Genomic DNA, 15,136 nt, shown 5'->3' with positions numbered 1-15,136 from the left:
GAAACCCTGTCTCTATTAAAAATACAAAAAATTAGCCAGGCGTGGTGGCAGGCACCTGTAGTCCCAGCTACTCGGGAGGCTGAGACAGGAGAATGGCGTGAACCCGGGAGACAGAGCTTGCAGTGAGCCGAGATCGCACCACTGCACTCCAGCCTGCACGACAGAGCGAGACCCCATCTCAAACAAAAAAAAAAGAAAAATCATTTTAATTAGCTAGGCGTGGTGGTGCATGCCTGTAGTCCCAGGTCCTCAGGGAGCTGGTGCAGGAGAATTGCTTGAATCTGGGAGGCACAGGCTGCAGTGAGCCCAGATCACCTCACTGTGCTCCAGTCTGGGTGACACAGTAAGACTCTATCAAAAAGAAAGAAAAGAGAAGAGAAGAGAAAGAGAAAGAGAGAGAGAGAGAAAGAGAAAGAAAGAAAGAGAAAAAGAGAGAAAGAGAGAGAGAAAGAAAGAAAGTCAAAAGAGACGGGACAGGGCTGGTTCTTCAAAGATCCCCGTGGAATGTATAATAAATGGTCTTGCAATAGTCAGGCAATAGATTGCCCTGGGTGATACTATTCAGAATGGCACTCTGCTTTCTACAACTATAAATGAGGCCACTTTTTTGTTGGAAGTGTCCTCCAACATTTCCCAGGCCTCCATGCCTTCTGGGCTAAAGCAAGCCTACAGCTCTAGTCAATTCCATACTTGAGGCCTGAGTGCTAGAGCAGGAAGGGCAAACAGCTGTGGGGAGGACCTGGGCAGGGGTCCCTCTCTCCTCCCCTGGATTTCAGGGCCGCTGACCTTCTTCAGCTTGCGGTCCACGTTCAGATAGCAGTTCCTGTGGATCCGCAGCAGATCCAGCTCCTCCCGCAGGGCCGCGTTCCGCACCAGCTGGTTGTCAAAGTGACAGGTGACCTGGGAGTAGAAAGGCGGATGGAAGAGTGGGTCTGAGGCCAGGCCTGCCTGCCTCCTCCAAGCTCAGCCAAGGAGGAGACGCTTATCAGAGGTGGGGCCGGCCTGTTTCCTGAGAAACATCGGTTCTTTGGGTTCCTGAAATCAATGTCCACTCCCCTCTAAGGACTGATCCATCAGTCTCCTTTCCTTGGGAACCTCCATCCCTCCAGAATCCTGTGTCCTGACACACATGTGCACACACTGTCCACCATTTCCAGAACCCAACGACCATGCCCCGTTCTTCCCATAACCCCACAATTCAGGTCGAGGGACCAGGAGGCTGACCCTCACCCTGTCCAGCTGGTCTTCTAGGATCCTGATCCTTCGCCCGATCTTGACCTTCTGATCCAGGATGAATCCTGGAGACCTGACATTCTTACTGTGGGTAAAGATCTGTGTCTCCCACTCCTGGATCTAGAAGAAAGAGGATGGTGCCCATTTATGGTTGCCTGAATGTGGGAGAGATTGAATGGCCGAGGGAAAATGAGTCACTAAGCATGGCAGACATCTGCTGTCCCTGTTGCCCCAGAATAACATCTACCCTTCTGCGGACACTATCCAGCCCTCCATGTGGTTCTGGTGGGCCTTCCAACCACAGTGTATCACCCTATCAGCCACATGACCCAGGTCTGGACACTCACAGGGATTGGCCTAGAGATGGGAATGCGACCCCATGGAGCCAGCCTGACTAGTTCCCTTTTTTTTGTTGTTGTTGAGACAGAGTCTTACTCTGTCGCCCAGGCTGGAGTGTGCAGTGGCGTGATCTTGGCTCACTGCAACCTCCACCTCCCAGGCTCAAGCAATTCTCGTGCCTCAACCTCCCGAGTAGCTGGGATTACAGGCACGTACCACCACACCCAGCTAATTTTTGTATTTTTAGTAGAGCTGGGGTTTCGCCATGTTGGCCGGGCTGGTCTCAAACTCCTGACCTCAAGTGATCTACCCGCCTTGGCCTCCCAAAGTGCTGGGATTACAGGCAAGAGCCACCAGACCCAGCTCTGACTCGTTTCCTGATAGTCTGGGGGAAGCACATGAGATGGAAGGATGGGATTCCAGGACTTCTGCTGTCACAGCCCCACCACAGGGAGGATCCTGGGAGAATGAGGCCAGTGGACAGAAGAAGTGGAGATGAGAGTTGGAGAGATGGTGAGAATGAACCCGATGACATTAGTATCCCTGGGTCTGCTTATGCCTAAAACCAGCTTCCAATCTGTCCTCATTTCTGTATTCATCTGTACTTATTGGGGTGTGCTGTGTGTCTCCAAGCAAACTGGGGGTTCCATGAGGACAGAGAGTCTTGTGTTTTCTCCGTGTCTGAGACAAAGAAGGTATTCAATATAACATGTGGACTAAATAGACAAATGAATTGCTTAACACTTCAATTTGTGCTCTGTTATGGGTTTAATCATGTCCTGTAAAAACTCATATGTTGGCTGGGTACTGTGGCTCACACCTGTAATCCCAGCACTTTGGGAGGCCGAGGCGAGTGGATCACCTGAGGTCAGGAGTTCGAGACCAGTCTGGCCAACATGGTGAAACCTTGTCTCTACTAAAAATACAAAACTTAACTGAGCATAATGGCACGTGCCTGTAATCCCAGCTACTCGGGTGGCTGAGGCACAACAATCACTTGAGCATGGCCTGGAAGGTGGAGATTGCAAAGAGCCGAGATCGCACCACTGCACTCCAGCTTGGGTGACTGAGCGAGACTCCACTTCAATAAAGAAAAGAAAAAGAAATACCCAAAATGTTGACACTGGGGGAAAATGCAGCAAAGTGTACAAGGGATATCTCTGCATTTTTTCAACTGCACATGAATCCCAACAAAGTTTTCTTCCTTTTTTTTCTTTTTTTTTTTTTTAGAGACAGGGTCTCACTCTGTCACCCAGGCTGAGTACAGTGGTACTATCATAGCTCACTGCAGCCTCCACCTCCCAGGCCAGACTCAAGCAATTCTCCTGCCTCAATAATTGCTTTATTAAAGAATAGATGACATACGGTAAAACTGCACATATTTAGTGTACAATTTGGGCTGGGCATGGTGGCTCACACCTGTAATCCCAGCACTTTGTGAGGCCGAGGTGGGCAGATCACCTGAGGTCAGGAGTTCAAGATCAGCCTGGCCAACATGGCAAAACCCTGTCTGTACTAAAAATATGAAATCAGCCAGGCACGGTGGCAGGCACCTGTAGTCCCAACTACCCGGGAGGCTGAGGCAGAAGAATTGCTTGAACTTGGGAGGTGGAGATTGCAGTGAGCTGAGATTGCGCCACTGCACTCCAGCCTGGGTGACAGAGCAAGACTTTGTCTCAAAAATAAAATAAAATAAAATAAAAGTAAAAGAAAAAGAAAGTGGGTCTCTCTCTGTTGCCCAGGCTGGAGTGCAGTGGGGCAATCATAACTCACTGAAGCCTCAAACTCCTGGGCTCAAGTAGTCCTGCCCCCTCAGCCTCAAGACACGCACCACTGTGCCCAACTGACAAACTGGTTTTTTAAATGAAGGGTAGACCAGAATTTAGCAGAATATATCCCACATAAAAAAACAAACAAACAAAAAAAAAAAACCATATATTATTTGCTGAAACTTCTGTTTCAGATATATTAATATAAGTGTGTGTGTTTACATCTGTATGCAACTTGGTGTGTATGAACTATACCTCATGAGTCATGGTCATAAAAACTTGACAGATCACTGGCCTAGAAAAATCACATTATTCGCAAGGTCAAATAGCAAGGTCCTGAAACAGATGGGATTCGCAACCTGTCTAGACTGCGGCATTACCACCATCCTCGTTTGCAGATGAAGAAACTAGGCCCCAGAGAGGTGAAAACCTGCCTGCCCGTGGTCACAGAGCTCCGATGGCAGGGCCAGACTCTAATGCAGGTTTTGGGGACTCTACCATACGAATCTTTCCTGCTTAACCTCACCAGTCCTGTTTTCAAATGCCTGGGACTGTGCTAAAGCAGCAAACATCTATATTTCCACTGAACACAACTCTACCAGATGGATGCTTTCAATAGCCCTTATTTATTTATTTATTTATTTATTTATTTTTTAGACAGTCTTGCTCTATTGCCCAGGCTGGAGTGCAGTGGCACAATCTTGGTTCACTGAAACCTCTGCCCCCCGGGTTTAAGCGATTCTCCTGCCTCAGCCTCCCTAGTAGCTGGGATTACAGGCATGTGCCACCATGCCTGGCTAATTTTTGTATTTTTTGTAGAGACGGGGTTTCACCACGTTTGCCAGGCTGGTCTCGAACTCCTGACCTCAAGTGATCTGCCTGCCTCAGCCTCCCAAAGTGCTGGGATTACAGGCATGAGCCACTACGCCTGGCCCAATAACCCCAATTTCCCATGAGGATGCTAAGGCTCAGAGAGGTTACAACACTTGCCCGTGAGCAGGATCTGCAGAACCCGATCTCAAACCCACCTGCTTGTCCAGGGCCCTGGTCTGCTCCTGCAGCTCCTCGATCTCCGCCTGCACCTGGGCCCGGCCCTTCAACAGGCGGTCCATGTTCTCCAGCCGCTCACTGTCCCGAAGCCGCTTGACCTGGTTCTGGGCTGCGCTGATCTGCACCTGGAGATCGCCCCGTACCTCCTCCAAGCGCCGGATCTCCTTGCTACCCAGGCAGGGAGGTAGCAGGCCAGTAAGGGGGCAGAACTCAGCATTGCTAAAGGCAGGACGCACTGCTCCTGCGCTCCCCTCTCAGACCCAGGAGTCTAGCTTCCAGTCCCTCTGACCCCCTCCTCCCCAGCTCAGGGCCCAGGCGCCCAGCTCACAGTTGCTTGGTGATGCGCTGGTGGACTTCCTTGCTGTAGGCCCGCCTCTCCCCTTCCATCACCTTGCATTGTCGCTGCAGCCTACTCAGCTCCCAATCCACTGAGAACAGGGCCGTCCAAGGGACTCAGTAGGGATCCTGGCTACCAGCTCCTTCCAACCCAGGACCTAGGAATTCTGCTCTCTTTGGGGTCTCACAAACTGCAACTGAACTGCAGATCCAGCCCCCAACATCCCTCTAGGAATGCACCTCAGTTCCAGGATCCCTCGAGTTTCCTCATCCCTCCATATCCAAAACTGAACTCAGGGTTTTTTCCCCTAAAACCCACTCCCATTCCACCAGGGGCACTTCTGGAAGGCCTCTGGGTCTTCTGGGCACACCACCCGGAACTGGGAAGGCTCTTGCTCCCTCCCTCCTTTTCTCCCCACCATCAGCAGCCCTCAGCCCCACCTATCCTCTTGCCTCCTCCCTCTCTGAACCCATCCCTGGGCTCGGCCTCATCCTCTCCTACCTGGACCATCACCTCAACCTTTCTCTCAATTTCCAGCCTTCCTGCATAGTCCCAGAGGGTCTCTCTACACCCACAGCTGGCCCTACCCGTCACAGGCCTCCCATGATGCCCCTACTAGTACCTGCAGGACAAAGTCTCAGCACCTCAGCCTGGAATCCGAGACCCCAAATGACCTGACCCTTACCCACCTCTCCAGTCTTGCCCACACGCTCCCCACCTCCAAAGGCCCAGTAATTTTCAATCGGGGGTGATTCTGCCTTCCAAAAACATTTGCAGTGTCTGGAGACTTATTTTTTCTAGACAGGGTCTCGCTCTGTCCCCCAGGCTGGAGTGCAGTGACACAGTCTCAGCTCACTGCAGCCTCCACCTCGCAGGCTCAAGTGATCCTCCCACCTCAGCCTCCCGGGTAGCTGGGATTACGGGTGCACACCATCAGACCTGGCTAATTTTATTTATTTATTTTTTTGTAGAGATGAGGTCTCACTGTATTGCTCAGGCTAGTCTTGAACTCCTGGGCTCAAGTGATCCTCCTTCTTCAGCTTCCCAAAGTGCTGGGATTACAGGCATGAGCCAGCACGCCCAGCCTAGAGACATTTGTCATTGCCATGACTTGTGGGGAAGGGAGGGGGCTACCGGTATCCAGTGAGTAGAGGCCATGGACACTGCTTGGCATCCTACAACACACAGGACTGCCGCCACAACAAAGAATTATCCCGCCCAAGAGTCAACAGTACTGAGGATGAGAAAGTCTACTCTAGCCACATTCTATCATCTCTGCAGAAACACCCTTCCTTCCTTCTCCCCTTGGCAATTCCTAGGGGGAGTTCTGGGCCCCACTCAAACTTCTGCTGCCTGAAGTCTCCAGCCTGCCCCACGGCCCAGGCTTGGCCCACCCACGGTGGTGCCCGCCCCACCTCCCTTAGGGCGCATGTCTCTTCCCACCAGAGGGCGCTCCTGGACAGACACGCTCTCCCCCTCCCTACAGGACGTGCAACTGGGGAAAGCTGGGGGCTGGAAAAGAATGGGTGAATGATATAAACAATGAATGAATTACCCATTCCCTCCAGAAAGGCCTCGCTTCCCTCCTCGGAGCGGGCGCTCCCTGCCAAGCGTCCCAAAGGCATCCTGGCCAAAGAGGGTGGGGCTCCTGTAGGGATGGACATATAAGACCCTTCAGACAGCAGGCGAGCCAGAGTCCAGAGGAGGGTGGGCAATGAACTGCGAGCGACTGGGAATTGAAAGGGGGTGACCCTAGAACCACGCTGGCCTCATTCCTCCAAGAGGGGTTGGAGGGGGACCTCTCGCAGGCCTCTCTCACACCTCTCCCACCCTCCCACTTCTCACACTCTGGGTCTTGCGTCTCGGCTCTGATTCTGGCGCCGGTTTGGCAGGCGACAGGTCTCCTGGGCTCTCAGGATATCCGAGGCCAGGCTGTTTGGTCGCAGGGAAGAGGGAAACCCCGGCCTGCTGTAGGGGGGTTGGGCAGGGTCGGGGGAGTCCTGGGCCCTACCTGCCGACCGGGCCTGACCTATTCTTGGTGCTCCAAGCTCAGTGTTGTGGTCTGGTTACTGGGGAGATAAGGGACCAATGAGGACTGACGACAGTGGCCAGGGAGGGACCGAGGCCGCGGGAGAAACTATGGGAAGGGCGGGGAAGGGCGGAGAAGGATGCGAGGCGTAGACCTGCAGGGTTCCCACGGACTTAGAACTGATGGGCGAGGCCAGGCGCGGTGGCTCACGTCTGTAATCCCAGTACTTTGGGAGGCCGAGGCGGGTGCATCACTTGAGGTCAGGAGTTCGAGACCAGCCTGGCCAACATGGTGAAACCCGTCTCTACTAAAAGTACAAAAAATTAGCATTAGCCGGACGTGGCGGCTCGTGCCTGTAGTCCCAGCTAGCTACTCGGGAGACTGAGGCAGGAGAATCGCTTGAACCCGGGAGGCGGAGGTTGCAGTGAGCCGAGATCGCGCCACTGCACTCCAGCCTGGGCGACAGAGCGAGACTCTGTCTCAAAAAACAAACAAACAAACAAAATTGATGGCCGGGGAGGTCTTGCGAGGGGCGGAGCCGGCAGGGCCTGTGGACCGGGGCTGCGGAGCCCTGGGCCGTGCAGGGTTGCGAGGCCTGAGAGGGGCGTGCCGTAGGGAGCTGTGATGGGCGGGGCTGAGACCTGTGAAGAGAGTGGGAGGAACTTCGAGGGGCGGGGCTTCGGAGCCGGCGAGGGGAGGGGCACGGGCACTTGTAAAGCGCGGGGCTTCTGAGCTGACTAGGCGAGGGGCACGGGCACCCGTAAAGGGCGGGATCTCGGGGCCGGCGAGGGGAGGGACTTCCCCGTAAGGGGCGGGCTGCGAGGGTCGCGTTTGGAAGGCCTAACGAGGGGCGTGGCGGGAGGGAGGTGAAGGGCGGGCTAATCGGGAAGCGCTCAGGCCTGGAAGGCCTGCGGGAGGTCGGAAGGGTCCTGGGGAGCTCGAGGCTGAGGTGTCGGTAGTACCGCGGGCCTGGAAGCGGCGGGAGCTGAAAGACCCTGCGGGGACCTGTATGGAAGCCCGCCAGGCCGAGGTCCTACAAGACGGAGCCGAAGAGGTGCGTGTCTTAAGCTGACTATGACCACGTTAAATTAAGGATTCACAGGAAGGAAGGCGGTGCCGAAGCCGCCAGTTGCTGGGAGAAGGAGCGCTCACCACAGCCTCAGCGGTTCACTACGCAAGCGCGACCAACGCCTTCCCGGGAAGCCGCCAAAAACCCTTGGCCGCCTACCACGTCCGCGCGCAGGAAGGCGGAAGCGGGCGGGGCCTCGGGCACTCCGTACCGCCCCCGCCCTCCGGCCACGCCCCCTTCTGGTTACACCCACTCGCTCTGTAAGGCACGCCCCCTCCGCAGCGGCTGCTGCCCACGTGGGCCTCCCCGGGCGGGCGGGCAGTGGGCGCCTCTCCCTGCAGGCTGGGTGTGCCTGACGCCTGCGGTTTCCTGTGGGAGGAAGCGGCCTGCATACGCTCAGCTCAGCTCAAAATCTCGGAGGCCCAGGATGGGGAGATCCCGCCGCCACCTTCAGATCCCCTGATTCTTGCCCTTCTACATAGCCGTAGTGTGGGGACCCCCTAATATCCCCATGGTACCCAAGCCTGGCGCCGATTCCACTCAGAGAACTTGATTCTGAGCCCTAGACTCGTATTTTTCACCTCCCCGGCTCAAGTTTCCATCTTCCTAGCCCCTAGCTCCCCCTAGTCCTCTCAAGAAGATGGAGCCCTCTTTTCCTGCACCGCAAAAGGAACACATGTCTCCCCAGCCCCTAATTTTTCCTTCAGTGACCCAGACTTTGCAACTTCCTTAGGGATCTGAGTGCAGACCCCAGTTTCTGTCCCTCTCGGGCACTTAAGTTTGAAACTATTTATTCTCCCCCAGGGACCCTCATTTTTGATTCCCAACTTTAGCCTTGAGACCCAGTGGACCCAAGAATTTGCCCCTTCCCCAACTCCTAGAGACCCTGAATCAGGGTTCCCCAGTACTGACTCCACTCAGAGCCCCAATGCCTGATATGACTAGCACTACCCTAAGAACTGCCCTATAATGTATTTACTATTATCTGTTTTTCAGATGAAGAAACTGAGGCATAGAGAAGTTATTAGTAACTTGCCAAAAATTACACAGCCAATTAGTAAAACAGCTTGGATTTTGAATCCAACCAGTGTGGCTCTACACAGTCTGTACTATACTGGTATCCCAGCTTCCAGGTCTCGGGGTACCCAGCCAGGCACTGAACTGTCCATCCCTCAAATCACCAACAGCTATCCCAAACCCAGCTCTGACCCATCAGATACCCAGACATCCCATCATCCAGTTCCTTTCCCTGAATCCAGGATTTGAATTCCCCTGCTCTCAATTTATCAGAGTCTTGGACACCTGGTCCCCTCCCAAGAGACTCATGTACATAGTAATCATCACCCCCGATCCTAATTTAATATCCCTAAAATTAATAATAATAATTAACATTAAACCTTTGGGGCTGGGCACAGTGGCTCACATTTGTAATCCCATCACGTTGGGAGGCCAAGGCGGGCAGATCATGAGGTCAGGAGTTTGAGGCCAGCCTGGCCAACATGGAGAAACCCTGTCTCTACTAAAAATACAAAAATTGGCCAGGCATGGTGGCGGGCACCTGCAATCTCAGCTACTCAGGAGGCTGAGGCAGGAGAATTGCTTGAACCCGGGAGGTGGAGGTTCCAGTGTGCTGAGATCATGCCACTGTACTCCAGCCTAGATGACAGAGCGAGACTTCATTTCAAAAAAAAAAAAAATCTTTGGTACTACACTCTGTTAAAACCTAATGGCTTCCCACTGCACTTAGAATGAAATCCAAGCCCCTCCCCTAGTCTTCAAGGCCACCCTTTGATTTCCCTTCTTACCACTCCCTCTGTCTCCCTATGTGCCAGCCACACTGGCCCTTCTGTCTGCTCCCTAAACAACCTGAACTTGTTCTCAAAAGCTTTAAGAGCTTTTGCACTTCCTCTTCCCGCCACTCCCCCGCACCACTCCCCGACCCCAGCGTTCAAATGACTCCTATCTTCAGCTCAAATTTTACCTCCTCCAAGATGCCTTCCCTGATTCTCCTGTTTCAAGTAGTCTCCCCTCTACTCCATCATTATCTCTATCACTCTGTTTGATTTATTATTTTATTTCTTTTTCTTTCTTTTTTTGAGATGGAGTCTTGCTCTGTCACCCAGGCTGGAGTGCAGTAGCATGATTTCAGCTCACTGCAACCTCCGCCTCCCAGGTTCAAGTAATTCTCCTGTCTCAGCCTCCCGAGTAGCTGGGATTACAGGCACCCACTACCATGCCCAGCTAGTTTTTGTATTTTTAGTAGAGACAGGGTTTCACCATGTTGGCCAGGCCGGTCTTGAACTCCCGACCTCATGTGATCCTCCAGCCTTGGCCTCCCAAAGTGCTGAGATTAAAGGAATCAGCCACCGCGTCCAACCTATTGTATTTGTTTTTCAAGGCAGTTATCCCTATCTGAGATTTATCTTCATCATTGATGTTTTCCCTTGTCTGTCTTCCTCTACTAGAAGACAAGCTCCATAATACCAGCAGGGGTCGTGTCTGTTTTCATTATTAACTGCTAGATCAGAGTACATGTTCAATAAATGTTTGATGAAGGAAGGAGCAGCTTAGGTGTGTGAGTGTATCAGTATTACCTTATTCATTCAGCATAACTATCAGAATTATTATTATCAGTATTAGTATTTTGTCAGTATTATTATACTTTTGACATAGACTAAGATACTGGAGCCCAGGTGGGTGAAATAATTGGCTCAAAGTCACTGAGCCAGGAAATGATGGTGCTGGGATTCTTAACTTCTGTCTCCTCCCCACCTTCCAGAGTTTCACACATTTCTTTTTTTTTTTTTTTGGCCACAGAGTCTCACTTTGTCGCCCAGGCTGGAGGACAGTGGTGCAAACTCAGCTCACTGCAGCCTCCACCTCTCGCGTTCAAGCGACTCCTGTGGCTCAGCCTCCCGAGTAGCTGGGATTACAGTCGCCCGCCACCACGCCCGGCTCATTTTTGTATTTTTGATAGAGACGGGTTTCCACCATGTTGGCCAGGCTGGTCTCGAGCTCCTGACCTCAGATGATCTGCCCGTCTCGGCCTCCCAAAGTGCTGGGATTACAGGCATGAGCCACAATGCCCTGCCGAGTTTCACAAACTTCATCTCCCATCCTCTGACCCCCACCACGGGGCCAACTTCACCAGCCCAATCTCAGTGCATGCCACAGAAATCTGGTCTCCTTTCCCAGACTCCTATCCAGCCCCAAGATCCGGTCCCAAGACAAGACCTCAAAACCCGAGGGTCCTGAGAATCGGGCCCTCCCACCCTTGACGCTTGCCCCTCCCCAGAGCCCCATTCGAAGAGTTTCTCCTCTCAACCCTGGGAGGGAGCCCCAGATGATGTCTGTCTGAGGGGATTGGGTGGGGGCCCAAAGAAAGAGGAACCGGAGTGCCTGGGTCCTCCCACTGGCGGCGGACCTCAGCTGGGCGCGGTGAGGGTGGGTTTATAAAAGGGTCAGTATATATTGCGAGGAGGAGAGAAAGAGAAACGGGAGCAAGAGAGAAGGAGGCCCAGACAGTGAGGGCAGGAGGAAGAGAGGAGAGAGAGAAGGAGAGCGAGCGAGAGAGAAAGGGTTCCGGATTGGAGGGGAGAGCAAGGGAGGAAGGCGGTGAGAGAGGCGGGGGCCTCGGGAGGGTGAAAGGAGGGAGGAGAAGGGCGGGGCACGGAGGCCCGAGAGAGGGACGAGACTGACTCCAGCTCTTTTTTCGCGGCTCTCGGTAAGTTTCCAGTCCGTTATTCAGGGCTGGGACTTCTTAATTTCCTTGGGAATGTAGCAGTTTGGGAAGGACACCCCCAGGCTGGGAGAGACGCCCCTTACTCTTGGAAATCCTTGTAAGTTAATAAGTGATCTCTTAGCACTTGAGGTGGGGATATGGGAAGGGGTGGGGCTCAGCAAAGTTTTGGGGTCCCAGCAGAGCCCTCCACCGAAAACTTCCTGCAGTTTTTCCCTCAGCGGTGTCCACTGTCCTCTGAGGGCCCTGAGATCAGGGCATTGCATGAGAACACCCCAAATCTGGGAGACCTCTAGGTCCCCTGTTCCTGGGCACCAAAGGGTCCTGGGAGGCTAACTCCTTCTCAGGCCTCTCTTCCTCCCAACGCCAATCCCATCCATTTCCTCCAGAAGATGTCCAGCAGTCACCAGTCTGGCAGCAGGGTGGGGTGAGGACCTCGTGGACATAGCCAGGGGCTGGGGTTTCCCTGGTGCTTAGAGATGGGGGGGGAGCGGGAATGAGTCACCAGATGACTCACCAGGTCCCCCTCCTCCCCTCACCCCAGGAGAGGAGTGGTGTGAGTCAAGGATGCCCGTCGCTGGGGACAGCTCCTCGATCCTGATACATCAGGGTTTGGGGCGGGGGTCTCAACTTGAATTTTCACCGTCTGGCCTGTATGTAACCCAGAGACAGGGTTCTGGGGAGAAAGGAGCCACATTGCGAGTCCTCCTCATTCAAGGACCCCAAGAATCCATCTCTGGCCCTCTCCACCCCTCCAGCCAATGGGGAACTCAGGAATCCAAGCCCCAGCGGCCTCCTCCCTGAGAGACCCAGGAGTCTGCACCCAAGCCCTTCCTCCATCAGGAGACATCTCACCTGCCTTTGTGCCAATTTTATTTTTTTTTTTGAAACAGAGACTTGCTCTGTCACCCAGGCTGGAGTGCACTGGCACGATCTCGGCTCACTGCAACCTTCGCCTCCCGGGTTCCAGTGATTCTCCTGCCTCAGCCTCCCGAGTAGCTGGGATTACAGGTGTGCACCACCACACCCAGCTAATTTTGTATTTTTAGCAGAGATGGGGTTTCACCGTGTTGGCCAGGCTGGTCTCGATCTCCTGACCTCAAGTGATCCGCCCGCCTTGGCCTCCCAAAGTGCTGGGATTATATTATAGGCGTGAGCCACTGTGCCTAGGCTGTGCCAACCTGTTGAGACTCCATCCCCTGCTCCCCCTCCCCAGGCTTCCACCGCAGCCATGTCACTCCTCTTGCTGGTGGTCTCAGCCCTTCACATCCTCATTCTCATCCTGCTTTTTGTGGCCACTTTGGACAAGGTAAGCCTACTTGGAGCTCAGGGCTCTTCTGCTCCCCTTTGGCATCTTGCCACGCCCCCTCCTCTAAAGGCACTCTGGCCCCGCCCCCTTTACCTAGTATTTATTTTATATTTTATTTTATTTATTTTGAGACAGGGTCTCACTCTGTCCCCCAGGCTGGAGTGCAGTGGTGTGATCTCGACTCACTGCAACCTTAGCCTCCCGGTTCAAGCGATTCTCCAGCCCCACGAGCACTGAGATTAGGGGCACCTGCCACCACGCCCGGCTAATTTTTTTTATTTTGGTAGAGACGGGGTTTCACCATGTTGCCCAGGCTGGTCTCGAACCCCTGGCCTCAAGTGATCCGCCTGCCTCAGCCTCCCACAGTGCTGGGATTACAGGCGTGAACCACCAGGTTAACCCTTTTAGCTCTACCTCCGATGCCTCCTCCCTATCCTGACCCTACCCCCTCTCATATTAAATCCTAGCCCTCCCCAGTTCTGCCCCATCCCAGATACCCCGCCCTTTTCCCAGCCCTTCCCACAGCCTCCCTGACCCTGTCCCCTCCCCTTTCCTAACCCTGCCCCTTGTTTCCTTCTCTGTCCATCTCAGTCCTGGTGGACTCTCCCTGGGAAAGAGTCCCTGAATCTCTGGTACGACTGCACGTGGAACAATGACACCAAAACGTGGGCCTGCAGTAACGTCAGCGAGAATGGTGAGGGGTGAGGGCGACGGGACTGGTCTTCAAAGGGGAAGGGAAAACCCTTAGTGTCCTCAGGGAACCAAGAATTGGGAACCCTCCCCCAACAAAGTTGGAGTGGGCGGGGTCCAGGCCTGAGTGGCTGAGTGCCTAGGGCTAATGCATGTCCCACCTATCTGGATGTACCTACATCTTGTTTGTTTTTTCTTTCTTTCTTTTTTTTTTTTTTTTTGAGACTGAGTTTTCCTCTTGCTGCCCAGGCTGGAGTGCAGTGGCGCAATCTCGGCTCACTGCAACCTCTGCCTCCCAGGTCCGAGCAATTCTTCTGCCTCAGCCTCCCGAGTAGCTGGGACTGCAAGTGTGTGTCACAGCGCCTGACTAATTTTGTATTTTTAGTAGAGACAGGGTTTCACCATGTTGGTCAGGCTGGTCTTGAACTTCTGACTTCAGGTGATCCGTCTGCCTCCGCCTTCCAAAGTGCTGAGATTACAGACGTGAGCCACCGCGTCCAGCCAGTACCTCCTGTTCTGAAGAGGCCATATAGATAAAAGCCTCCTCCTCTGACTCAGAAAGGGTGAGACGGCATGCTATAGGTTTAAAGAATAGAGAGGGGAGGCCAAGGCGGGTGGATCATGAGGCCAGGAGTTCGAGACCAGCCTGGCCAAGATGATGAATCCCCGTCTCTACTAAAAATACAAAAAAATTAGCCGGGCATGGTGTCATGCGCCTGTAGTCCCAGCTACTCAGGAGGCTGAGGCAGAAGAATCACTTGAACCGGGAGGTGGAAGTTGCAGTGAGCTGAGATTGCACTACTGCACTCCAGCCTGGGCGACAGAGTAAGACTCCATCTTAAAAAAAAAAAAAAAAAAAAAAAAAAAAAAAAAGAATAGAGAAAAATCTCCCAAGATTCTGAGAAGACCAGAGTATTTTTCCAAAGCCTTAAGGAGATGGGGCTGGTGCTCTGAATGGATGCCTGGGACCATTTCATCCAAGTTCCAAGGGAATGGGGCTGAAACCACTTAAGGTGCTAAAGGGGTGGGGCCAGGTGCATTGGAGTTCTAAAGGAATAGAGCTGCATCTATCTAAAGTTCTGTGTGAAAGATTTAATGCAAAACTAAGATTAAAGGAAGTGGTCTGCTCTCACCACTTCTATTCAACGTTTTACTGGAGTAGCCAATGCAAGAAAGCAAGAAAAATAAATAAAAGGCATGGGAAATAAATTAGGAAAAAGTGTCTCTATTCCCAGTAAACATGTTGTAGAAAATCTGTTAAAATTCTGCAAAGTGGACAGGCACAGTGGCTCACACCTATAATCCCAGCACCTTGGGAGGCTGAGGAGGAAGGATCACTTGAGCTGAGGAGTTCAAGACCAGCCTGGACAACATAGGAAAATGCTGTCTCTACAAAAAATTTAAAAATTACCCAGGTGTGGTGGCTTGTGCCTGTGACCCCAGCTACTCAGGAGGCAGGGGTAAGAGAATTTCTTGAACCCTAGAGGACGAGGCTGCAGTGAGCCATGATTGCACCACTGAACTCCAGCTTGGATAACAGAGCAAGACCTGGTCTCAAAAAAAAAAAAAAAA

The 15,136-nt window shown here is 53.0% G+C and overlaps 2 protein-coding genes across 2 annotated transcripts in view; one reads left to right on the top strand and one right to left on the bottom strand.

Moving 5' to 3' along the window:
* CCDC114 (coiled-coil domain containing 114) overlaps positions 1-8,063 on the bottom strand; it is a 23,148-nt gene extending 15,085 nt beyond the window's left edge. The window contains exons 1-7 of the mRNA XM_011946471.1: positions 7,720-8,063; positions 6,740-6,797; positions 6,284-6,376; positions 4,720-4,819; positions 4,370-4,559; positions 1,231-1,353; positions 787-900 (exon numbers count right to left, since the gene is read on the bottom strand). Of these exons, the coding sequence (XP_011801861.1) occupies positions 787-900; positions 1,231-1,353; positions 4,370-4,559; positions 4,720-4,819; positions 6,284-6,353 (597 nt within the window). The 5' untranslated portion in view covers positions 6,354-6,376; positions 6,740-6,797; positions 7,720-8,063. The remainder of the gene's footprint in view (positions 1-786; positions 901-1,230; positions 1,354-4,369; positions 4,560-4,719; positions 4,820-6,283; positions 6,377-6,739; positions 6,798-7,719) is intronic.
* Positions 8,064-11,437: 3,374 nt separating this feature from the next.
* Positions 11,438-15,136, top strand: part of EMP3 (epithelial membrane protein 3) — an 8,968-nt gene continuing 5,269 nt past the window's right edge. Inside the window, exons 1-3 of the mRNA XM_011946545.1 lie at positions 11,438-11,550; positions 12,782-12,874; positions 13,466-13,577. Of these exons, the coding sequence (XP_011801935.1) occupies positions 12,797-12,874; positions 13,466-13,577 (190 nt within the window). The 5' untranslated portion in view covers positions 11,438-11,550; positions 12,782-12,796. The remainder of the gene's footprint in view (positions 11,551-12,781; positions 12,875-13,465; positions 13,578-15,136) is intronic.

Source organism: Colobus angolensis, unplaced genomic scaffold (assembly GCF_000951035.1).
Source record: "Colobus angolensis palliatus isolate OR3802 unplaced genomic scaffold, Cang.pa_1.0 Scaffold25, whole genome shotgun sequence".
In the NCBI taxonomy this organism is placed as follows: domain Eukaryota; kingdom Metazoa; phylum Chordata; class Mammalia; order Primates; family Cercopithecidae; genus Colobus; species Colobus angolensis.
This window is presented reverse-complemented; position numbering and strand designations above follow the sequence as displayed.